The sequence below is a fragment of the Malaya genurostris genome, chromosome 3 (genome assembly GCF_030247185.1).
Source record: "Malaya genurostris strain Urasoe2022 chromosome 3, Malgen_1.1, whole genome shotgun sequence".
Taxonomy (NCBI): domain Eukaryota; kingdom Metazoa; phylum Arthropoda; class Insecta; order Diptera; family Culicidae; genus Malaya; species Malaya genurostris.
Window position 1 is genome coordinate 155,111,662 of NC_080572.1, and position 26,110 is coordinate 155,137,771.

A 26,110-nucleotide genomic window follows, 5' to 3' on the forward strand; every position below is an offset into this window, starting at 1 on the left:
TTTTTGGATTTTTTCACAATAGCCATCAGCTCATTCGCAGTGACTCTACTTTCCTCAGGAACCAAGCTGTCTGATTGGTCAACCGTTGGAATCTGACACCGTTGTGTCCGCAGCTAGAATATTTGAGTCGAACAAATTTTCTAACTCGCTAATTCCAATTAGAATTGTTTTTTAAAATCAAGCGACTAAAGATGAATTATTGAATAAAAGGAAACTGTTAAAAAAATGCAGTCAACGTTAATTATAAATTCATTACTACTAAATGGAAAACCCACAAATATTTAGAGTGGTGTAAAGGAGGAGTGGTGTTAGTGAAATAAGACGACAATTCAAAGCCAGACATGATCCATAATAGAGATGACTTAAGCCGATTGTTTACACATCTGATGAACAACTCCGTCTCTATTACTTCGCTTTCTCCTAAGAGGAAAAGAAATGGTTATTCGCTCGAATTAAACCGTTGAGACATTATCATAGCCTCGTATCTCTCTCTTTGAAATGGAAGGTACAGTTAATATTTATCATGATAGTTTAGAAGATTTTAATGCACGTTTTAATGATAACAATATAAAATGTTTGAGAATACTTCAATGGAATATACGGGGGATGAACGAACTGGAATAATTTGATAACATAAAATACTGCGATTCAACTATCGATATAATCGTCATTGGCGAAACTTGGCTCAAAGACGGCAATACTTCAATTTACAAGATTCCTGATTATTCTGCCATTTTTTTCATGCAGGGCTAGTTCACACGGAGGATTGGCAATGTTCGTCAGTGAAAACATAAAACAAAATTTACTGAAAAGTGAGGTTGTCGATGGCCTACATACAATCCATGTTGAAATCAACAAAAACGAAAAACAGCTCAGATATCATTGGTATTTATAGGCCTCCAGCTTTCGTTTCGAGTCGATTTCATGAGCTGTTGGAAACATGGCTTTCAAATGCAAAACATGGGAGATACTAATATACCTATGAACATGCCAAACAACAACCTTGTCTCATATTACAGCAGTTTACTAGAACCTTATGGCTTTTGGTCTCTGGTCTTTTGCACGTATTCTGGCACAAGCTTTCAACAAAATTCTGAGCACTGGTATTTATCCCGACTGTTTGAAAGTTGCTCGTGTTGTGTCTGTTTTGAAGGACGGAAATATTCATGATCCTTGCAATTACCGTCCGATTTCCACCTTATCAGTATTCAATAAGGTCCTGGAAAAGCTGTTGATGAGCAGAATGCTTAACTTTGTCAACTCTAACAACGTCCTGTATAGATTACAGTATGGGTTTAGATCGGGATGTAGAACCACCACAGCTATTACCGAATTAGTGAATTGTCTTGTTGATGAGATTGATTCGAAGAAAGTTGTTGGTGCCTTGTTCTTATATCTTAGAAAAGCGTTTGATACACTGGACTATAAGATTCTGTTACAGAAGCTAGATCGATATGGGATCAGGGGGGTTGCTAACGACATTGTTAAAAGTTATCTATCGAACAGGAAACAGTTTGTATCTCTCGGCAACGCTCGTAGCTAAGCAAAGCCTTGGTATTACATTAGTGTAGTGGAATTTGACCTTCTGTTTCAACAGACTTCGCAGTCGATTCAGAGTGTACAGAACCATTGCATGGCTGGTGCTACGATTCTACTGACACTACGAATCCTTCCAGGTCGGGGCTCGAACATACGACAACTGGGTTGTAAGACCAGTGCTTTATGCATTGAACCGCAAACCCGGGTCGCTCGTAGCTCCTTCCGTCCAATCAATGTGGGGGCACCCCATGGCAGTAACATTGGACCCTTACTATTTTTACTTTTTATCAACGATATTGAAAATTTGAAATTGAAAGATATACCAAGGCTTTTTGCTGACGATACTGCGCTTTTTTATCCGTGTAATGACGTAGATACAGTTATCTCATTGATTCAATACGACATTCAAATCTTATCGAATTACTTAAATGCGAACTTATTTTCATTGAATCTATCAAAAACAAAATACATGGTGTTCCATTCCCCACGAAAAAAAACTACAAAATCATACAAATCCATATCTGGGCTCGACAGTGATCGAAAAAGCTAACGATTTTAAGTATCTAGGCATACATTTAATTTCAACACTCTTTTGGGATATCCATATAAAGGTAATTGCAAAAAAGTTGCTTCATTGTCAGGTGCACTGCCAAAGGTTAGCGACTTTGTTACAAGGAAAGCTTTGATGAGTTTCTATTCTGCCTGTATCCATTCTCACATTTCATATCTTATAACTACATGGGGTCATGCGTCCAAATCTAGACTCAAAAAGATCCAGATTCTGCAAAATAGATGTATAAAAACCATATTCAGGTTACCCCATCTATATCCTACAGTTTGCTGTACTCGAACATCAGCCACAGCATTTTCCCCCTATTTTCACTAAGAGATATGCAAACGATCATGTTCGTTCACAAAGCATTGTACCAACCAGGAGCTCACAGCAATTTACCACTGTCGGTTATCACTCGCCAACGAAATAGTAGACAAGCTAGCTCGTTACTGCGAGCATGCGCCTCGACTAACTTTGGTCAAAGCCGAATAATGTTTCATGGTCAAACAGTTCATAATTCTCTACCTAATTCTTTGAAACAAATAACAAACATAAACATATTCAAAACTAACCTTAAACAACATTTGAAGTCGAAGATTATATCGTTTAAGTGTATCAGCCGTATAATGCATATTAGATTATATTATACTATGTTACCTGTAGTGATGTCAAACTGTGTTACTAGCGCATTCATTTACTAAACTCATGATTATCAACTTTATCTATTCATTCATGTATTCAAACAATCATTGTTTCATCGATTCAGTCACTCGTTTATTCATTTTTTACTCAATCACTTTCACTGATCCATAATTCATTCATTACCTTATTCATACATTCCTTCATGAAACCATTCATTAATTCACTCATTCATTGACTCGTTTATATACTCATCTATTTATCCACTCACTCATTAATTAACACTTAAAGTTTCATTTATTCACATATTTTTCCACATACGTAACGAAAAAAAGAGGTGGTTGCTCTGGGTGCTCTTGCTTTGTAACAATAGTTTATTGCCTTCTTCGCTTTTAATAACCGTTAATTGTAATACCCTCAGCATGTTAACATCGCGTTGTAGTCTTATGTTTTTTTTAAGTTTCTAATTTTTTGCAAGCTTAGGATTGTATGTGGCCGTTACCAGGGGGCTCCGAACGTGTGCTCTTTGGTGCGGGGGAGTGTGGAGGGCCAATAAAAAAATAACCTCAGCTACGCTATCAGCAGGCTTTTCATGTGGACTAACAATGTTCATGTGGACTAACATGTGGACTAACAATGTTCCTGTTGCGAAGCTCAGTTATCCTTTCCTGGATTATCCTAGTTAAGTTGTTTTAAGAGGTCTTCGGATCTAGGATGCCAGTTCGTTGATACTGCCTCCGATAGATATTTCGAAGTCGGATGAGTTTCTTGGTGACACTGTCAATTTGAAGAGAGGAACTCGGCATTTGTTGTAATGGAACCGTCCTATCACGAGCGACTTATTGAATGCTGAAAGGAATATAGGGCCGCATCGATTTCCATCGGGGAATCAAGTGGAAAATCGATATTAATAAGTTGGTCGGCGATTTGTTGGAATTGGACCCAGTCGGTGCGATAATAGTTATTCCTAGGTTGAATAGGCACTGTTTCTGGTGAAGATCCCAATGTTAATTTTACTGGAAAGTGGTGGAAAGAGAGCTCGTTAAAGATACCCGGAGAGCTGACTATGGCGATGGTTATCGATGGTAGATTTCTCAGAGATGCCTTGAGGTTTGGGAACAGATAATAGTTCGAGGAGATCAAAACGGGTGAACAAGGTGGATGGGCAAGTAATTGGAACTCTAAACCGATGTTTTCAACCATGGTAGCGATGCTCATGCGCTTCATGTAAGTCTCTTTCACAGCGATTTCGGTCTTTAATCGCTCCATTAATGCACGCAAATACTTGCATTGAGGTAATCCTCCAAAAGTATATTATGACAATACCAGAAAACCGACATCATGATCTTTCCGACCCATTGAGCCTCCCTTCCAGCCCACGTGCCGCTTCGAAGCACGACTTCTGTCCATTGCACAATGGGAAAAAATCTATGAAAGATTTCCGTAACGATTTACAATCAGATATCCTGAAATGGGGAAATGGGATAAAAAAGTCACCAGAACGTTTCGTGCGACCAGTGTAGATTCTTCTATTCGGTTCTACAGACTTTTTTTTTCTATAAGATAAGCTAGATTTAGTAAACTTCCAATAAGTTTTACCATGATATAAGACCGATCTACAATATAATACCATAAAATGGAGGAAATGGGGTGAAATAGTCATCGAAACGTTTAGTTCGGCCAGTGTAGATTCTTCCATTCGATTCTCCAGACTTTTTTACATAATATAAGATAGTTTTCGTATGCTCTCAACGTGGTTCGCTTAACCCTTAAGGGTGATTTAGATGAGAATTTCACATATTTAGGAATTGGGGTAAAATAGCCACCAAAATGTTTCGTGCGGCTAGTATAAGTTCTGGCATTCGATTCTACAGACTTTTATACATAAGATAAGCTAGATTTAGTAAACTTCCAATAAGTTTTACCGAGATTTAATTACGATTTACAATAAGATGTCATGAAATGGAGGAAATGGGGTAAAATAGCCACCAATAAAAAGGGGTAAAATAGATCCGGCGGTAGGATATCTTTCTCATCTGTACAACTTTACCCAACTATGGTAAGCTCGCGCACTTTCTGTTTCCGGTCAACATTTTTGGAGTCTTATTATTATTGTCGTTTATTTTGTCCGGATTTAGTCTCCATTTTATTTAGTTTTGACACCGTTCGCATCGTATCAAACATTTTTTTTTGTTTTTGTTTCTGTTTCTGATTTCGGGAGGAGCCAGGGCCCTTCGGACCTTCCCCCCTCTGTTACTTCCGCAACCAGAAGCGGGATATCGGCATAGTGACATTCGGTTCATTCAACCATACCCTAATATGACCTGTAGTTGCATTATTTCCACATTTTTTGTGCATATCAGCCTGTAATTCCGAAACCAGAAGTTGGATCCAAATGAAATTTAAAAACTGTGTATGGGACCTTGAGATCTTTAATTTGAATCTAAGTTTGTGAAACTCGGTTCAACCATCTTTGAGGAAATTTAATGATAATAATTTCACGTTTTTGGTGCATATCACCCTGTAATTCCGAAATCGGAAGTCGGATTCAATTGAAATTCAGGAACTTTGTATGGGACCGTAAAGCCTTTCATTTGAATTTGAGTTTGTGAAAATCGATTCAACCATTTCTTGGGAACTTGAGTGATATTATCTTCAAAGTTTCAGTACATTATTTCCACAATTTTGATGCATAGCACCGTGTAATTGCGGAACTGGAAGTCGGATGGATCAGGGTCATTTCGCCGAAAGCCGTTTCGCCGAATGTCATTTCGCCGAAAGAGTCATTTCACCGAAAGCCATTTCGCCGAAAGGGTAATTTCGCCAACTCAGCTGGCGTCGCCTCGGCGGCTTTGTGCTTCGGTTATATGGCTGCGCCACATCAGTTCATTTAAATTAAATTATTATGTTATGTATTCAAAATTATCTTTTCGTAAAAAATGATTCTTTCGGCGAAATGGCCTCTTCGGCGAAATAACCCTCTCAGCAAAAAGACTTTCGACAAAATGACCTATTCGACGAAACGGCTTATGGAGAAATGGCATTCGGCGAAATTGCATTCAGCGAAAGGACTTTCGGCGAAAAGGCTTTCGGAGAAATGACCCACATGCTATTATTTTCACTTATTTGGTGCATATCGCCCTGTAGTTCCGGGACCAGAAGACGGATCCGAATGAAATTCAGAAACTTTGTATGGGACCGTCAATCCTTGCATTTGAAATTCAGTTTGTGGAAATCGATTCAACCATCTCCCGGGAAAGTAAGTGACATTATTTTCACAGTTTCGGTGCATTATTTTCACAATTTTGATGCATATCACCCTGTAATTACGGAACTGGAAGTTGGATACAAATGAAATTCAGGAACTTTGTAGGGTACCATGAGACATTTCAATTTTTTATTTAATATTATAATATAATTTGAAGGCACACTGCTTAAGCTCTAAGATGCCAAGGGTATTTACTAATCTTAATTACGACCAACTTAAAACTAGAATAGTATCATTATGTAATGTAGTATCGGGGTAGCGGATTCTCGAGGGGAACGAAAAAGTTAGTGACAAAAAAAGATCTTGTTAGTTCCAATGAAGATGGTGGACAGGGACGGGGATCGTGAGAATCGGGTGGATGTTAGAGTCGATCCTGTAGGTGGAGTTTATACTTTCTGAGCCAACACATCCCGAACCGGAACCTCAGACGGTCCACCTCGGGCCCTAAGGGATTCCAGTAGCTTCGACCTGGCGTCGCGATACTCTACGCACGACCACACGACATGCTCGATGTCCTGATAACCGTCGCCACAGGCGCAGAGACCACTTTCCGCGAGCCCAACACGTCGGAGATGAGGCATTTCATTTGAATCTTTGTTTGTGAAAATCGGTTTAGCCATCTCCGAGAAAAGTGAGTGAAAATATTACACACACATACACACAACATTTGCTCAGCTCGTCAATCTGAGTCGAATGGTATATGATATTCGGCCCTCCGGGCCTCGGTTCAAAAGTTGCCCTCCCTCCATGGAACCTTCTCCTAGAGAGTCTACGTGGTTTATGCATGGCCCCTATGCGGAACTAAAGTTGAAGGATATTCTATCGTTTCTCACCTAATGTGGTAAGGATCTATAGTCAGAGGAGTTTAAGTAGATTGATTGGCATCTCGTATGGGAGTCGTTCTGCATTCTTCCGGAAATGCAGAATTGTGCTGCTTTTGTAAAATCTCTGAATTCTGTCAGGGCTGACTTTATTAGCAGAGCATTTTTGCACTTGCCGGTCGTTCAGCATCTTTTCGAGGATGCAGAACGATTTGTTCCTTTATGTTTTGTGCTGTTTTCCCACCTCACCCACTTCACAATTCCCTTCTATGTTCTTTTTATCCATCCCTTCCCATCAGGAAATTGTTGAGAAGCCACGTAATCTTCAAATAACTGGGGGAACGTGCAACATGAGCAAATAAGTACTGATTCCTGAATAACCTAGTTTGTATTAATAAATACTAATTACCTGTAGAATACTTTTACTGTGCTTGAGCTTGATTTTAAGCTGGAGCGACCACATCTGGTTGCTACTCCGTTACTGATCGGGATTAGCTGAAATTGTACAGGGAGTTTCTAGATGATCCGACATGGGACTGGTAAATCATCCGTCAATGTACATCTTCTGGTAATCCCAGAATTCATTGATCAGTACCGGCGCCGGCTAGGCCCGAACGTAGATGGTCTAAGGAATAGGAAGGGATGTTACTCCAACAGTTATTGTTACTAGAGGCCGTATATACTACTGCGCACTCCACAAGTGTCACGGGAGAAGTATATTTGTTAGTAAAAATTTCAGTATTGGTATTATTCGCGCGCGACTCAGTATGTTCCGATTTCAATATGGTGGGATGCACCACTAAACTCACTGACTTCCCGAGTGAACGTTTCAACAATATCCTATATTAAAGTCCCGGGAAGTCTTGATTCACAGCTCTTATTCGAGGAAACTGAAGAAATATTTTGCAATACTATCGCGTAAAGAATAAAAACTTCCCTATTTTTTATAAATGAAATTACGTGATACAAAATAAACGAGTGAATAAGATTTAGACGAAATATTTGATTCATTGGATTGATATATTCTAAACAGTTATTATAAAATCATTTCAAATCAACAAATAAAGGTTAACAGATTTCACGCGCGTCTTGATTCTTTATTATTTCCGCTTTATTATTTTAATTATTTATTAAAATTATTAATTGGTTAGATTGGTTGATCTGGGCAGTCGGCTACCGAGAAAAATATTAATTTATTGTTCGAAATATTAATATCAAGTGTTTTTTTAGTATGTATTCAATATACCGATATATGTTATCTCTGTTATAAACTTTATAATATCAACGGATTTTCCCAATAGTCGATTTTTATCATTCAATTTATAATCCTGAAAAAAAATCAATAACATGGAAGAAGAAAACATTCCAAACTTTTCTCCGAAGACATACGGAAATTGATAGGTTGAATGAAGAGATAATTTAGTAAAATAGAGTAATTAGAAGTGAAACATTGAAAATATCTGATAACTGAAAGGAAAAAGAAACTCCAGCAATTGTCTCCTTTTACAACATAGAAGCAGGAACCCAGTGGATCTATTCTTTGTTCATTTTTTTCGGCTGGATTCCACACGACTGGTACTGTCCGGAGAGAGCTAATAGGTACTATCAATCTCCTAGTGGACCCCAGCCCCTACCTGTAGAATACTTCTGCTTCGCATAGAAAAACAACACGTTTTCTTGTTATGTATCGAGTTGCCTAAAAAAAACAAGGAAAGGTATTTCCAAAATACTGTTCAACACTCCTAATACCAAGCCTAAAAAAGTTACGCGAAGCACCAAGCCTCAAGAAAAGTTGAAACGGTAACTTTGAGCTATCATAGCTCAGTTGTTACTTGACCAATTTCGATAAATTTTTCACCCTCGAATTTTGTAAAGTTTGTAGATTATTTTAAGTATATCATTATTGATGATCTTTTAGGAAAAACTAATGAAAATCTGATTTTTCCCGTTCCAAGTTTTTTTTCAAGCTCAAAATGTGCCCAAACTTTATAATATTCATGCGGCACCTGCATCGCGAATCGGATATTGAGAACTTCAACTTTACAGAGTCATAACTTTGTTGTTAGTCAACCGATCTTCAAAATTTGTTCACCATTGGAAAGGTAATACTTCCAGAAATAAAATGCACTGAAAAAAACGAAAAATAGGGTTGTCTACCCAAAGTTATAATTAAAACTGTAGATAGATGACCTAAGAGAAGGTGAGACTTTTTACAATTATCGTAAATATCTCGAAATTCAAAGCGATGACCTATATATTTTTACTCATCATTCGATTGCTAGTGATACCAGCTACAATTTTCGCTCAGCTACCATTCCTGCACAATCAAAAGAAAACTTTAAAAAATCGATAAATTTATAAATATATATGAATTTTTCATTTTTTTCACATGTTTGTATATAACTCAAAAATTAAAGCGATGACATGTACATTTTTTTGATTCAAAATATTGGAATCATTACCAGAAACAATGTATGTATGACCAAAATCATATATCCGTTCAAAGAATTTCAAGAAATTTGGTACAAATACAGAGAATTTGTATTATTGGGAAAATTTTGCCAAACAACATGAAATCAAAACTTTTCAATTTTATGACATATATTTTTTAATTATTTTAGATGGAAGTTTACTATGAACAAAATTTACAAAAAAAAACTAAAACTTGGATTTCACTAGAAATTTTAAAAATTTTAGTAAATAATCTAAAACTCTAAGAATTGTTATATTTTTGTATTGGACAAACGATCTAAATAATTTTTATGCACAACCCAAACGCAATTGATATCTACTAAAATTCTGATTTTGTTGTAGGGCTGCCGTAGAATCTCAAAAAATTGGTAAAAGATCGGAAATTTTAAAATTTCCGAGTTAAATTGCATTGCACAGTGGTCCGGATCCACAATTTAGGGGGACAAAAACATTTGTGGCTTAACCTTATACTATAGAGCTATGATGTTTTCAAAACAAATGATCAGTGAAGATAAACCATATGTCGATGTACATTAGGGTGGCTCTTATTATTAAGGTGATCCAAAACTTATTTTCCGGATGTATTGAAATAGAGGACTACATTCTTCGACAAACTTGTAGATAAGCTTATATCGAGCAGCTTTGCTGAGGACACCATAGTAGTATCTGCAACGGTTTTAGTGTTACAGCTATTTTTAAAGAGCAACTTAGGGTGTTCCTCAAAAAATCAGATTTTTTGCTCTAGCATTTATATTTTTCTCTTTTCGTATAGGTATCTTTGAACATCTTTTAGAGTTTGATAAAACCAATTTATTAATGGCGTATTCAGGTAGCGTTTTCTGAACCGAAGTTATGAGCAAAACTAGTTCAAAAACAGGTTATTTTTAAACTGCTATATCTAACATTGAGGCAAACGAAAAAAAATCTGTTTCTTGTATTTGACAGAAAATATTTTCGATCATGTTTATAAAAAAGGCGGAGAAGATATTTTTTAAAAATTTTTTAAATTATGTTCATATATTGGGTTTTTTAATTGAAAAATATTCGTAACATGTAAGTTATTCATTAGCTTGGTATATGAAAATAATGTATTTTTGTCTTCTAGAGTGTCAAATTAATTCAAGTGCATATTCGGGAAGAAATCGTTATGCATTCTTCGGGGAATGCAGAATGGTGTCGCTTTTGTAAAATCTGTGGTTGGAGGTTTTATCGACCGTGTATTTTGGCACCTGCAGATCGTTCAGCATCCTTTCGGGGATGCAGGATGATTTATTTCTTTATGTTTTGTGCTGTTTTCCCACCTCACCCAATTCTCAATTCCCTTCCATGTTCCTTTTATCCTTTCCTTCCCACCAGGAAGTTGATGAGAAGCTACGACAAAGCACGAATCTCCAAATAACTAGGGGAACATGCCACTTGAGCCAATTAGTTCTGATAACATAGGTTCAAGATTTCATTCAGTAAAAAGCATTCAAACGAAGATGTTGTTTTTCGAGACGAAGACAACTGTAAGCTGCAAATAGATTGGTTGGTTGGTGCTAATCGCAAAGGCTGCGATTCCAGTTTCATAAGTACCTGAAATAGTGAAACTCACTTCACTGAGAAAGGTAGCCTAACCGAGTTGAGAACTGTTCCATTTTGTAGGTTACACTAGTTCATGCACTAGCTTTCATGTTTTTCAAAAATCAAACAAAACTGTTTGAAGAATACAATTTTTATATGAGACTAATAGAGATATCAGAAAGGCATCATTACACAACTAGGTGGACAAAAACAAGTTTCACTTAATTTCGTTTGTTTTTTGTGCTAAATTCAGAATTCTACTTTTTCTGAATTGTTTACTAATAGAAAATTCAAATAATTTTCGAATTCTATACATTTCGAAATAATTCTAAGTTTGTGATATTTAAATTTTAATATTTTATCGATTATAAGGATAGCGATGTTGTTTAGGATAGCGGAAAATTTAAGATATGTATTTTTGTTCGTAATAGATTGTAAAACAAAAAATCAAGCAATAATTTTTTTAGACTTGTAGTTGGTTTCTTTTGCCATGGGTTAGTATATGAAATTCATATAATTTTACGTTCTATTTCTTATTATACAAAGCCATTGAAATAATTTAAAATTTTCGTGTTGTCACAAAATTTATTTTATTAATGAAAAAAGAAACAGATGAAATCAAAACGGATTTCAATATTTTCACTTTGATTTGCAGAAACGTTGGAACGCAAAATATACCAGAAATTTTGAAATTTCCGATCTTCTACCGATTTTTTGAGATTTTACGGAAAACCTAAAACAAAAAATCTAATTTTAGTAGTTATCAATTCCGTTTGGGTTGTGCATAAAAATTGTTTAGATCTTTCGTCCAATACAAAAACATAATTATTTTTAGAGTTTAGGTATATGTACCAAAATTTTTAAGATTTCCAGTGAAATCCAAGTTTCAGTTTTTTTTGTAAATTTTGTTCATAATAAATTTCCAACTAAAATAATAAAAAAATATATGTCATGAAATTTCAAAGTTTTGATTTGTGTTTTTTTGGAAAAATTTTATCAATAATAGAAATTCTCTGTATTTGTACCAATTTTCTTGAGATTCTTTGAACGGATATATAATTTTGATCATCAGTACATTGTTTCTGGTAATGATTCCAATATATTGAATCAAAAAAATGTACATGTCATCGCTTCAATTTTTGAGTTATATACAAATATGTGAAAAAAATGAAAAATTCATATATATTTATAAATTTATCGATTTTTTAATGTATTCTTTTGATTTTGCAGGAGTGGTAGTTGAGCGAAAATTTTAGCTGGAATCACTAGCAATCGAAAGATGTATAAAAATATATAGGTCATCGCTTTGAATTTCGAGATATGCACGATCATTGTAAAAAGTCTTACCTCTTCTTATTCATCTATCTACAATTTTCATTATAACTTTGGGTAGACAACCCTATTTTTAGTTATTTTCAGTGCATTTTATTTATGGAAGTAGTAGCATTCCAATGGTGAATAAATTTTGAAGATCGGTTGACTAACAAAAAAGTTATGACTCGGTAAAGTTGAAGTATTCAATATTTTCTATGCGACGTTTACGCCAAAGGAAAGAAAATTGGAAAGCAGATAGGGCATATTGTGCGCGTGAAAAAACTTTCTTTGGTTTTCCTTTACCAATCGTCTGCTACAAAGTTTTGGAATCAATCTACGAACTTCACAAAATTCGAGTGTGTAAAATTTATTGAGATTTGTTGAAAAACATCTGAGCTATGACAGCTCAAAGTTACCGTTCCAACTTTTTTTGAGGCTTGGTATTTGGAGTGTTAATGCCATTTAGGGGTTATCCTAAATGTGTTTAGGGCAGGACCGTTTGTACTTTTCCTTACGTTTCGTCTTATACTCTTCAGTTCAGAGCAGTTCAAATTGAACTGCTTAGTGCAAACTTAAAGTATCTGAAAATTTATGCCGGCTCCCTATTTCATCTGAGCTCCTATTTCCATCTCATCCCTTCACCACTTTGAACATGAATAATATTTTACAACCTACCGGAAGCAAACTGTGAAATGTTTTAAAATGATTTGAAAAGCTATTGTCACACTTCCTATTGAAAGAAATGGTTTTAAATTTTTCGGTAATCGTTTTTTTCATATAAAAAAAACTCACTTCTCAATTTAGGACACATTTTCGTCTCAAGATTTACAGTTCGTCATGTTTCTGAATATCTACTAATCGATTCGTCTCAAAACATGATCACTATTTCGCACAATTACACTACCATTGAATGCTGGATGACTTCATAATTAGTTATGCTCACTTGCCACTTGTTTATTTAACGATTAAAAACTTCAAAAATTACCCGACAAACAATAAAAGTCTTCAAAAATATGAGATGGAAGTTTTTCACTTCGTTCACTTGATTGCGCTTTGTTTTCATCTCATTTGGTTTCGAAAAGTTGCCAAGTTATCTCATAATGTTACAAAACAAAAATTGTTTTTCTTCTTCAAATTATCATCAAAAAGCTTGTTTTTGGTATCCGTGACAATAGTTTAATTATATTATTGATATTAATATTCCAATAAAACTGTTTCAGCTTCGAATATTACCAGAAAGAACGTGTTAAATACTAATGAAATAACCATTGTGGCAAATCTAGTAGCACTGGTTTCATTCCGCTATACGCCAACATAACACTGTGAAGTGTGTGTGTGTTTCATCGGCTGTGCACAGAGATGCCAGATATTTTCATAGAAAATATGTATTACTTTGCATAGAAAGTCTATATCTGTTCTATCTGTTTTCACTGATAAAATGATGTTAAAAGATAGTTCTTTAGATCTCCGTAAGTCATTGCCCCATTAATTAGATAATTCAACGAGTAAATTTTTTACCAATAATAATAATGTGGAATAATCCTGGTTGTATCGTTTGAGTTGTATATCTGGCAGCGGTGAGGCAGTCGGTCACCAGAATGTCTGCCAGTCATATTTTTCCATCTGGCAGCGTTTAGTCAGCCATCTGGCAGCCATGCGAATGCGGGTGAGAGTGTAATAGTGAAGTATTTTGTTTTGATTGCTGTCGCCATTGCTAATTTATAGGATGAATAAAATATCAAAGATAGGATGGATAAAAATCCATTGAGATGAAATTAGGAGCAGAGTAGTGAAAACATCATTAGTGTTTTTAGCTGTTTTATAAACATTAGTTGAATTTTCAAGAAATGTGAATCAATTTTCAACGTGGAGCAAGGCGAATGAAGCAGTAATATGAAATAGTTACAGTGATTTTAGTGGCTAAATCGGGGTTTGAAGGCGACGTCCTTACAAATGAGATGAAATAGGAAGCCCTTACCCTAATTATTTCTATGATATCAGCTACATGACACTTTATAAAACTACCGTGGTAAATTTCATCGCAGATAGGTCATAATGGGTTAGGCTGGACTATTCGAAAATTTTACCTCAGGTTTTTTGCAGTTGCTAAATACCACGTTTGTAATCCTTCGAACTCTGGAACTTTGCACCAGTGGGCCGGTTTAGCTGCAATAAAAAGTTGACTAATATCCAATTACAATGAGTTTTTTATTCAATTTTCAACATTACATAATATTACAAATTTAAATTATTTACGCATGCCTTGTGCTTTACGATTGAGGATTATATTGTTGTGTATATTTTTTTATTATTCGTATTTCAATAGCAAATAAATCGAGTCAGATTTTTTTTTTATCATTGGGTCAGAATTAGTAAAATTGTTCTTAAAATCTGTTTTAATCCACCTAGCGGTGAATGATGCCTTTCTCATATGACTCATAACATCAAAAATGTTACTGTGGAATTCTTTGCGAAAAGAATAGAATTGAATAGAAATAGGAAAGTTTGTTCGGACTTAATCTAACAAAATATACAAAGCTTGTTTATCCTGTAGCTCCGGAACCGGAAGTAGTATCCACAACAATTTAGGAATTCAGTATGAAACTGTAAGACTTTTTCTTTGAACCTATAAGTTTGTGAAAATTTATTTGGCCATCTTGAAGAAAAGTGAGTTAGATCCTTTTTGAAGCTTTCTATAACTATTTCCAATTCTTCCGAAAACTGGCTTCAGATGCCCGGAATAGCCGAAGTTAGTTCGTTTGCCAGCAACAAATATGACCTACACTTCGGAACAGTTTTGAACCTAGTTAAATCTAGATTTACTATATCATGCTCTATTTCGATTAAATCAATTAAACGAAATTTAACAAATCACGCTAACCTGCGTTTCTGCACTACCGGCAATAATTGCATATTAAAAAAAAAATTATTTCAATTCATTGACATACCCTTATTCTTTCGGTCGTACTTATCATAAAATAGCTAAAATTTTGATCGACCGCAGCACCGTCTTCTACCAAAATCACACACATGTAGCAGACATCCGTAACCGTTTCGTTTTCTTTATACCATGTACGAAATAGAATAAAGTACGCATCGTTCGTGTTGTGTTTTCTACTTCCATGTTGCACGTACCGATGCGTACCGGTATTGCACTGTCATTTTATATGGCGGTTTGAAACATTGACACTTATCGCCCTGCAGCAGCAGAACCGGAAGTCGGATCCGAAGAAAATTTCACAGTAGTTTTTAAGACAATGCGAGCTTATTTTTAAACCAAAAGATTTGAGAAGTTCTGTTCAAACATCGCTGAGAAATCAGACTGAGTTCTATTTTTGGAGTTTTTCTCCACCACTTTCTGTGCTTCTGGGAAAAGAAAAGAAGGAACTAGTAGAGCCCAATTTAGTATTTGTCCCCACAAACTAACAATCTCTGGGAACTCGAAGAAATTATCGGACAGTAGTATGGAATTTATACCTTTTTGCTTTCTCTATAGCAAGGTATTATAATTGCTGGAAAACCGACTTTCGAACGGAGCCTCGGAGACTCATAGTACTATACACCATTCGACTCATTTCGACAAGATCGGAAAATCTCTCTCTTTCTCTCTGTGTGTGCACTTTCCGAAGCTATTTTTATGCGCTCGATTTTTTCAGTGATGGCTGAAACGATTTTAACAAACTAATGCTGGTTTGAAAGCTACTGTTAGGCCATTGATCAAGCTCGGAGATCAAATGGCTGTGACTTTTGGTTCCGTGACGTAACCGATAAAACACGTTGTTTTTTATCGCTGTAATGTATATAAGGGTATTTGTTTTTACGTTTCGCATTCAGCTCATCTGTGCATTAGCAGATTATGTTGATCTGTTAATGCCACGTCGCGTATCAACATAATTCACTAAGCAGACGTAAAGTATTTGCTATTTACAAGTCATATGCTTAAGTCCTTCCGGACGTCCCGAAAATACGAAACAAATTGACGGTATTCTGACCGCCAACAGGTTGTGGTCATTTAGGAGTTTTGGTACTTCTTGGGCACCGGTTTGTGCAAAAGTACACATGACTAAATTTATTTGTTTTTACGTTTGGTATTCAGCTCATCAGTGCATTAGATTATGTTGATCTGCTAATGCCACGTCGCGGATCAGAGATCGGCAAGCTGAAGAACAACAAAGCCGCGGGCAATAACCAGTTACCAGGCGAGCTGCTCAAACATGAAGGAGAGGCACTGGCTAGAGCGCTGCACTGAATGATCTCTAAGATTTGGGAGGAGGAGATTCTACCGCAGGAATGGATGGATGGAGTGGTATGTCCCGTTTACAAAACGGGCGATAAGCTAGATTGATGCAATTACCGCGCAACCATATTGCTGAATGCCGCCTACAGGGTACTCTCTTAAATCCTTTGCCGTCGTCTATCACCAATAGCTAAGGAATTCATTGGGCCACACCAAGCGATATTTACTGGAGCCCGCGCCACTACAGACTACATATTCGCGATAAGACAAGTAGTGTCGTGAATACAACGTACCCACGCATCATTTATTCATTGACTTCAAAGCGGCATACGACACAATCGATCGAGAACAGCTATGGCAGATCATGCACGATTATGGCTTCCTGGATAAACTGACGCGATTAATCAAAGCAACGCTGGATAGAGTGATGTGCTAGGTCCGAGTATCTGGGACGCTCTCGAGTCCCTTCGAATTTCGGGGAGGGCTACGGCAAGGTGATAGACTCTCTTGTATCTTGCTCAATGTTGCCTTGGAAGGTGTGATTTGAAGAGCGATCTTCCGAAAGTCCGTACAAATTTTTGGCTTCGCTGATGATATTAATATTGTGGCACGTAACCTTGAGAAGATGACGGAAACCAACACTGGACTGAAAGCTGAAGCGTATCAGCGTACCGGACTGGCCATAAAAGCGTCAAAAACCAAATACAAGAGAGCTGGTGGTTTCTTGAGAAGAAACACTGCCTCTTCCACCACGAATGTTGATAGACGGTGACGATATCAAGATGGTTGACGGATTTGTGTATTTGAACTCACTGGTGACCACCAATAATGATACCAGCAGAGAAATTCGGAGGCGTATTTTGGAGGGACATCAAGCGTACTTTGGACTCACAAAAACCCGTAGATCGAGAGAAGTACGTCACCACACGAAATTAACCATCTACAAAACGCTCGTTAGACCGGTTATTTTCTATTGTCACGAGACCTGGACTATGTTGACGCAGGACCAACATGTTCTTAGTCATTTCAAAAGAAAGGTGCTGAGAACCATCTACGGCGGAGTGCAGATGAAAGTCGGAACGTGGAGACGACGTATGAATCACGAATTGCCACAGTTGCGCAGCGAGCAAGGTGAATCGATCAAGTCGAGGGCGATCTACGAAGCATCCGTGCTTTGAGTGGCTGACGACGAGCAGCCATGGATCGAGTTATGTATGCTTGATACAGCAAATGACACTCCAGGAGTATAGCTGTTGAGTAAGGTAAGTAATGGTAGGCAGGTACTTAGCCAAGTGACGCTCGCCCATATCGGTGGTGGCCGGTCCTTTTGTCCATGTTTTTCCGCGGGTAATACACTTATGAGGAAACGAAAAGTTCCAGACCTATCACTCTTAGCTCATCTCTTTTTAAAACAGTGGAACGCATAGTCGATCACTATATAAGAAATGTTAGTTTGGGCGTGCATCCGCTACATGAAATGCAACATGCTTACCAGTGTGGAAAGTCCACTTTAACCTTCTTACAAAAACCCGGATACAATAATAATGTTGTGTACAACATTGAAAAAGCTCTCTTACAAAAGCAATCTTGCTTAGGTTTTTTCTGGATGTTGAAGGTGCCTTCGGTAACGTGTCTTCCAATTCAATTCTGGAAGTAGTCCGTGGTCATGGAATACCTTCAATTATCATAAATTGGACACACGCAATGCTTACCAATCGACTTCTTTGCTCATCGCTTCGGCAAACAGAGATTAGATAGTTTGTTAAGTAGACTTAATTTCCGACTTACGATTTTGCCGACGATTATCATATATTGATGACCGGTATAAGCATTAACACTCTCTTTGATTTAATGCAGCAAGCCTTGCGATCTGTTGAGCAATGGTGTGGATTCTTTATTAACACATGGATCAATAAATCCCGAGAGTAAAGCAGGCATGGCGCTCGTAGTAAACCAGTAACCACGTCTTTCTAGAGTACTAACCTTTGCTTGAAACAGGTCAAATCGATCCGACCAGAAACAGCTGAGTTATCGAGGTTGGAGTAAAGTCGTTTTGTAGTTTGTTTAAAAAATGGAAAAAACTGAGTTTCGTGTTTTGATAAAACATTGTTTTTTAATGGGTAAAAACACCGTGCAAGCGAAACAATGGATTGAAAAGTGTATCCGGACTCTCGTCCATCAAAAGCAACGATTTGTCGGTGGTTCGCCAAGTTTAAACGTGGTCGTACCGAATCAAATGACGCGGAACGCTCGGGTAGACATGTGGAAGCCGTTACACCGGAAAATGTGAGTGAAGTGACAAAAATTATAATGAAAGATCATAAGGTGAAGCTTCGTGAGATTGTTGAGATGACACAGATATCATATGGAAGTGTATTTACTATCCTTCATGAAAAATTGAGCATGAAAAAGGCTTTGCAAGTGGGTGCCGCGATTGCTTTCGATGGAACAAAAACAGCAACGAGTCGATGATTCAGAAAGCAGTTTATCGTTATTTACTCGCAACAAAAAAGATTTCTTGCGTCGTTACGTGACCATGTACGAAACATGGCTATCATCTGAGTGGTGCACGGCTGGCGAAAGCCATCCAAAGCGTCCGAAAACGCAGCAGTCAGCTGGCAAAGTCATGGCGTCAGTTTTTTGGGATACGCATGGCGTGATTTTCATTGACTACCTGAAAAAGGGAAATCGATCAACAGTGATTATTATATTGACTTACTGGTGCCTTTGAAGGAGGAAATCGAAAAAAAAACGACCGCACATGCACAGAAAAAAATCCTTTTTTATCAAGACAATGCACCCTGCCACAAGTCGATGAAACCAATGGCGACATTGAACGAATTGGGCTTTGATCTGCTTCCCCACACCCCATACTCGCCAGATTTAGTCCCCAGTGACTACTGGCTCTTTGCTGATCTTAAAAAAAGTACAGGTGTGTAATGCCAGAGACATAACTGGATGTCGTGAATACGAATAAAACTGACACTCTTTCTTTATACTTCCGAATATCAATTAGTTGATCGATTGTGTTAATTGTGAAAGCTTTCCCATTTTTCACTACTAGAATTTGAAACGATAAACCCAAACTACAGTACAGATTAGTTACATCAAACATTCTGACACACAAATACTACAAAATAACCAGTATAGTTCTTTATGATAAAATAATTTTAATTTTCGATTTACAAAGAAGCAATCTTTTTAGTTCTTTAGGTAACATTTAGAGCCAGATTTGAGGGCTGATTTTGCATAATGTTCCACATTGTTGTCCATTTCCCGTAGTATTTTGCTCCAATGCAAACGACCACCAACAGGATGATGTAATCGATCTTCTTCTAAGGGAAACTGGCACTGCGATCTGAGCGTTTGAGGTTTTGTACAACGCTAAAGGTTTGCATTCATTACTAGTGACTGCTGCTCTCGACGATAGAAGTCCACATGAAATCACGACCTGAGCGTTTGAGGCAAAAGCGCGCAAAAGGTCTGCTTTCATCGTCAACTGCTCCACCTGACGATCGATGTCCATATGAAAGCATTGCCGACTGCTCTACATGACGATTGAAAATCCAAATGAAAGCACGATCTGAGCGTTTGAGGTTTGATACCACGCAAAAGGTCTGCTTACATAGCCAACTGCTCCACCTGAATGCTGAAGTCCATATAAAAGCATTGCCGACTGCTCCACCTGACGATTGAAATCCAAATGAAAGCACAACCTGAGCGTTTGAGGCTTTATACCACGCAAAAGGTCTGCTTTCATTGACGATTGCTCCACCTGAAGTCCAAATGAGAGCACGACCTGAGCGTTTGAGTTTTGGTACCACGCAGAAGGTGCACTCTCCGAAGCTGCTGGTCCCACGACGTCTGCTTCCGTCGAACGCACAAGAAAAAATTATCGATTTTTGACCACGGTTCCCCTTTTTATACGCAGTCAGTTGAAGATATGTGCCTGACTACCTCAAAATCGTCGTCCTTGCGCGAAAAAGCCAAGCAAAAGTAAAGAGTTTTCCGCGTTGTTTTCAAAGTTTGAGAAAACTTAATTTTTGAGTTGTGTGTGGTTATCTCACGCTGTTCAAAATATTATCCTAAATTCCTGATCATATTTTTGATGAAATGGTAAAAGAATTATGTTGCTACCGTTAATACAAGTCGAGATATTCACGACTAAGTTTTGCCCATTCTTCCATATGGCTAATTTTGAAAAGGCACCCCATAGTAAAGTAAGTCGTATTCACGACAAAATGCTCCAGCGAAAAAGATTTGGCTCAAATGAGGAGGTCATCGCTGAAACTAAAGCTTATTTTGAAGCGAAAGATAAATTTTTTTATAAAGGGTGATTTTTTAAGAGCTTGAGAACTTTTTTAAACAATAAAACGCATAAAATTTGCAAAATCTCATCGGTTCTTTATTTTAAACGTTAGATTGGTACATGACATTTACTTTTTGAAGATAATTTCATCTGCCACAACGTCGAATTTTCAGTGAATGGGCCCTAGAAAAGTTGGCAGAAAATCCGCTTTTTTATCGACAAATTTTGTTCAGCGATGAGGCTCATTTCTGGTTGAATGGCTACGTAAATAAGCAAAATTGCCGCATTTGGAGTGAAGAGCAACCAGAAGCCGTTCAAGAACTGCCCATGCATCCCGAAAAATGCACTGTTTGGTGTGGTTTGTACGCTGGTGGAATCATTGGACCGTATTTTTTCAAAGATGCTGTTGGACGCAACGTTACAGTGAATGGCGATCGCTATCGTTCGATGCTAACAAACTTTTTGTTGCCAAAAATGGAAGAACTGAACTTGGTTGACATGTGGTTTCAACAAGATGGCGCTACATGCCACACAGCTCGCGATTCTATGGCCATTTTGAGGGAAAACTTCGGAGAACAATTCATCTCAAGAAATGGACCGGTAAGTTGGCCACCAAGATCATGCGATTTGACGCCTTCAGACTATTTTTTGTGGGGCTACGTCAAGTCTAAAGTCTACAGAAATAAGCCAGTAACTATTCCAGCTTTGGAAGACAACATTTCCGAAGAAATTCGGGCTATTCCGGCCGAAATGCTCGAAAAAGTTGCCCAAAATTGGACTTTCCGAATGGACCACCTAAGACGCAGCCGCGGTCAACATTTAAATGAAATTATCTTCAAAAAGTAAATGTCATGTACCAATCTAACGTTTAAAATAAAGAACCGATGAGATTTTGCAAATTTTATGCGTTTTATTGTTTAAAAAAGTTCTCAAGCTCTTAAAAAATCACCCTTTACATGGTATTGAAAAATTGGAAAAACGCTGGAACCATTGTATCACCCTGAAAGGTGATTATGTTGATGAGTAAAAAAAAATTTTGCAAAAAAAGTACGGGTGGGTAATATCAGGGACATAACTGGATGTCGTGAATACGAAAACAACTGACATGTTTCTTAACACTTCCGAATATCAATTAGTTGATCAATTGTATGAATTATGCAAGCATTCCCCTTTTTCACATTTTTCGCAAAAACAAAGAAAGCTTCACTTGATCTCGATTACTGTGAATTTCACACAGCGAAAAGTGCACAAATCTAACCAAACTGTTCTAGATTTCCACTAAACTGAGAATATTTCCCTTCGATTTGCGAACAACAAATCCCAATAGTTCTTCAGAAAACTTTTAGAGCCATTAGAACGGCTTATTTTGTGTAATGCTCTCCACCGTTGTTTTTTCACCAATGCAAACAGCTGGCAGCTGTGACATTATCGCTCTTGTTGGAAGCGAAACTAGCTTTGCAAACGACACAAAATACATCTGCTCGCAGTGGCGATAGAATCCAAACTGCTCCAATTTTTATTAAGAGGTTCCTTTATATGTTATTTCGTTTGTAACTTTTTCACTAATAGGCGGTCCTAAAGGTTATAAAAATGGCCGCATACAGAATTATAATGTCGATTATTTCATTTCGGATTTGCATAATTTATTGAAAGAAACTATCAGGATGCTGTACGGGATTCATTCCTGCCTTTCAGAAGGGCCAAATTTTGGAACTCACTACAATATTAAGCCCTGTTCGGAACATTTTTCTCTAACAATTTGTTTTACAGCAGCAGCTATTTTGTTCTCTTCCTCAGAACGCGTTCTGATTGGCTGATGTTGACATGGGTCAAATGAGATAGGTTTTTCAATAGTGTACTATTGAAATACTTCAATGCTGTTGCTATACACGTTTAAGTTGAAAATTTTTTATTCTATTGGTAGTTAGATTATATGAATCCTTTCACAGATCACTAAGCTATGAGCTTTCAAATTACGAGAAAGGCAAACGCGCCTTATGAATTATCCTCTTTGATACTCGTTTATACCAAACATTTCAGAAAAGTTTAATTTTGAATTATTTGAGATTATGTCACAAAATTGAAAATTTTATCATAAAATTGTGATCATATTTCCGATGGCATGTGGCGAAAATTATGTTGATTCGATAGATACAACAAGAGATATTCACGATGAAAAACTTATCACTCTCTCAGAGGGTAAATTTTGAAAAGGCACCCCATAGTAAAGTAAGTCGTATTCACGACAAAAATGTTGTTTCCATTGTTAGTCTCGAGACTTATTGATCCTTGTGTTATATGTTGCAAATCTGTTTCGCACGGCATGTTTTAAAATGACACCCATACTAGTATAAGAAGTGTTCTAATTTCATTTTCGCATTGCGTGAGTCGAAATTGAATGTGTTAGTGACGGTGCAAACTTTGCCTTCGATTTGCGAAAAAGGAATCCTAATAGTTCTTTAGAAAACTTTTAGAGCCATTAGAACGGCTGATTTCGTGTAATGCTCTCCACCGTTGTTTTTTCACCAATGCAAACGATTGGCAGCTGTGACGTAATCGCTCTTGTCGGAAGCGAAACTAGCTTTGCAAACGACACAAAATACATCTGCTCGTAGTGGCGATAGAATCCAAACTGATCAAATTTTTGTTAAGATGTTTCTTTTTACGTGATTTCGTCTGTAGCTTTTTCACTATTGGGCGGTCCTAAAGGCTATAGCATACAGAATTTTAATGTCGATTATTTCATTTTGGATTTCCATTTCATTGAAAGAAACTATCAGGATGCTGTACGGGATTCATTTCTACCTTTCGGAACATGTTTATCGAACGATTTTTTGTACAGCAGCAAATATTTTGTTCTCATCCTCAGAAGGTGTTCTGATTGGCTGGTGTTGACATGGGTCAAATGAGACAGGTTTTCGAATAGTGTATTAGATTATATAAATCCTTCCACAGATCACTGAGCTATGAGCTTTAAAAATACGAGAAAGGCAAACGCGCCTTATGAATTATCCTCTTTGATACTCGTTTATACCCAACATTTCAGAAAAGTTTAATTTTGAATTATTTGAGATTATGGCACACAACTGAAAATTTTATCATAAAATTGTGATCATATTTCCGATGGCATGTTGCAAAAATTATGTTGATTCGTTAGATACAACAAGAGATATTCACGATCAAAAACTTGTCACTCTCTCAGAGGGTAAATTTTGAAAAGGCGAACCATATTAAAGTAAGTCGTATTCACGACAAAAGTGCCATAAAACGATTTGAAGCTTTAATTGGTATGCTATGATCGTGTGTCATGCAAGATCGGATGAAATTCCATGTTATGTCGTTTCGCCTGAGAAATTGACAACTGCACCAGGGTAAATTTTGAGTGCAAAAGATTATTTTCTAATTTATATAAGATGAACTCGATTGATAATGAGAGTAAGCTTATCGCTTCAACCGAAATCTCAGAATGGTAAATAAACGCTATAAAAATAACTGCTTGCATACGAAACTTGAACACAAGCTCGGCGAAGAGAAGCCTAAATATCGATATCCGTACCGCAAGCATGTACAAACATATAATTGCATATATTTGGGATATTGATGTAATTTCGTCGGCTACAAAACAAATACAAATCACAACAAATAAAGTCTATATTCTGGGTTCGCGTGTTCGGTGTTAGTTCCTAATCAAGATCAATCTAAGCAGACTCTCGTGCATTTGCGGATTCAAAAGTGTGATGATTAATTGAAATTGTTGATCATTAGAAATTTTGGTTGCCTTGTTCCACATCAATGGCTCGAACAACCCCATGGGGCATATCCTTGTTGTTTTTCTATTACACCGAAGTGTAATCTCTAAACTGACGCCTCGGACGAATCAAGTTTCGGCTTGTTAGCCGTACAGATTGTGGTAACTTTGACAGGGAAAAAAATTATGCTAGGAACACATACCCGTTTAGATTTGATTTAACGTTTCGTCTTTGGCTCATCAGTGCATAGCAGTTCATATTGAACTGCTCGTACGTCCTGATGGCTCAACATAAACCGCTAAACAGGTATTTCGCAAATAGCATTAACTTTACGTCGATGTTCGAAGCGCTATCTTAAATATAAAAAAAAACGGTAATAATCCATCTAGTGGTGTAATGATGCCTTTCTCATAAATAATACTGAGGTATTCTATTCAAAATGTTTCTCTTAGATTTTTGAAAGAAACTAAGGGATTGTTTGTGCATCAACTAGTATAACATATAGAATGAAACAGTTCTCTAATCGGTTAGGTATCCATTAGAAAACAAATTGAGTTCATTATTATATGTACTTCTTGCACCGGAACCCGAAAACCGGTATAATAGAAGTCGGTTCGTACGGCCACCAAATAACTACTAGTTTTTATTCAAATTTTGAAGATTTTATACGATTGCCATCGTACTCTCTAAGAACGTGAGACCTATCATTTAAATCTAAGTTTGTGGAAATCGGTAAAACCATCGCTGAGAAAAGTGAGTGAGGTCCATTTTGAAATATATGACCACTATTTCCGGTGCTTCCGGAACCAGGATAGCCGGAATCGATTTGTTATGTTGCCTACTGATCATGAGTATCGATTTGTGTAGTTTTGAGACCAGTTTAGAATATTTTTACGGTTTTTGTTTCGCCGATTTAAGTGACGGTGTACAATATTTAACACACTTTACCCTATAACACCGAAACCGGAAGTCGGATCCGGATGAAATTCAGGAACTCCGTATGGGACCGTAAGAGCTTTCATTTGAATATAAGTTTGTCAAAATCGGTTATGCCATCTCTGAGAAAACCTAGTGAGATTGTTTGACACATACGCACACACATACATACACACAGACATTGCTCATCTCGATGAACTAAGTTAAATGGTATATGACACTTGGCCATCCGGGCTAATTTTTACTAGTCGGTTTTTCAGTGATTGCATAACCTTTCTATATGAGAAAGACAAAAAAAACGATTTAACCTTATTACACATCAGAGATGAATTCGTTACACTCACATTCTATTACTTACCTGTACGCATGGAAAGCACATGGTACAACCGCAGGTAGAAGAAATATACATATCACAATTTTTTGATACAGCCCAAAACCTCCAATATCTGGTAACACTGAATCGAAATCCATGTTGTTCGTCGTTGATGGTTTAAGCTCTACTAAGGGGTTATGCTATTAGATTAGAGATAGTTACCGAAAACGAATTGATTGCTATTATTTAATTTTATAATTCTCTCAATTGGTTAAATACTTCTGTAAAGCGGATAAAATGGGAGTGTTTCAGCATTGCCACTTGGCGTTCTATTAAACTTTGTCATTGTTGTATGATGCGTTACTGAAATTTATCGTGCTTTGAAACACATCGATAT

At 37.0% G+C, this 26,110-nt stretch overlaps 1 protein-coding gene across 2 annotated transcripts in view; it reads right to left on the bottom strand.

The window, feature by feature from the left end:
• LOC131436446 (beta-alanine transporter) overlaps positions 1-25,894 on the bottom strand; it is a 313,533-nt gene extending 287,639 nt beyond the window's left edge. Inside the window, exons 1-2 of one of the 2 annotated variants that reach the window (XM_058605167.1) lie at positions 25,759-25,894; positions 14,257-14,352 (exon numbers count right to left, since the gene is read on the bottom strand). In XM_058605167.1, the coding sequence (XP_058461150.1) occupies positions 14,257-14,352; positions 25,759-25,871 (209 nt within the window). In that variant the 5' untranslated portion in view covers positions 25,872-25,894. The remainder of the gene's footprint in view (positions 1-14,256; positions 14,353-25,758) is intronic. The other variant, XM_058605168.1, reaches the window with a different exon arrangement.
• Positions 25,895-26,110: the final 216 nt, after the last annotated feature.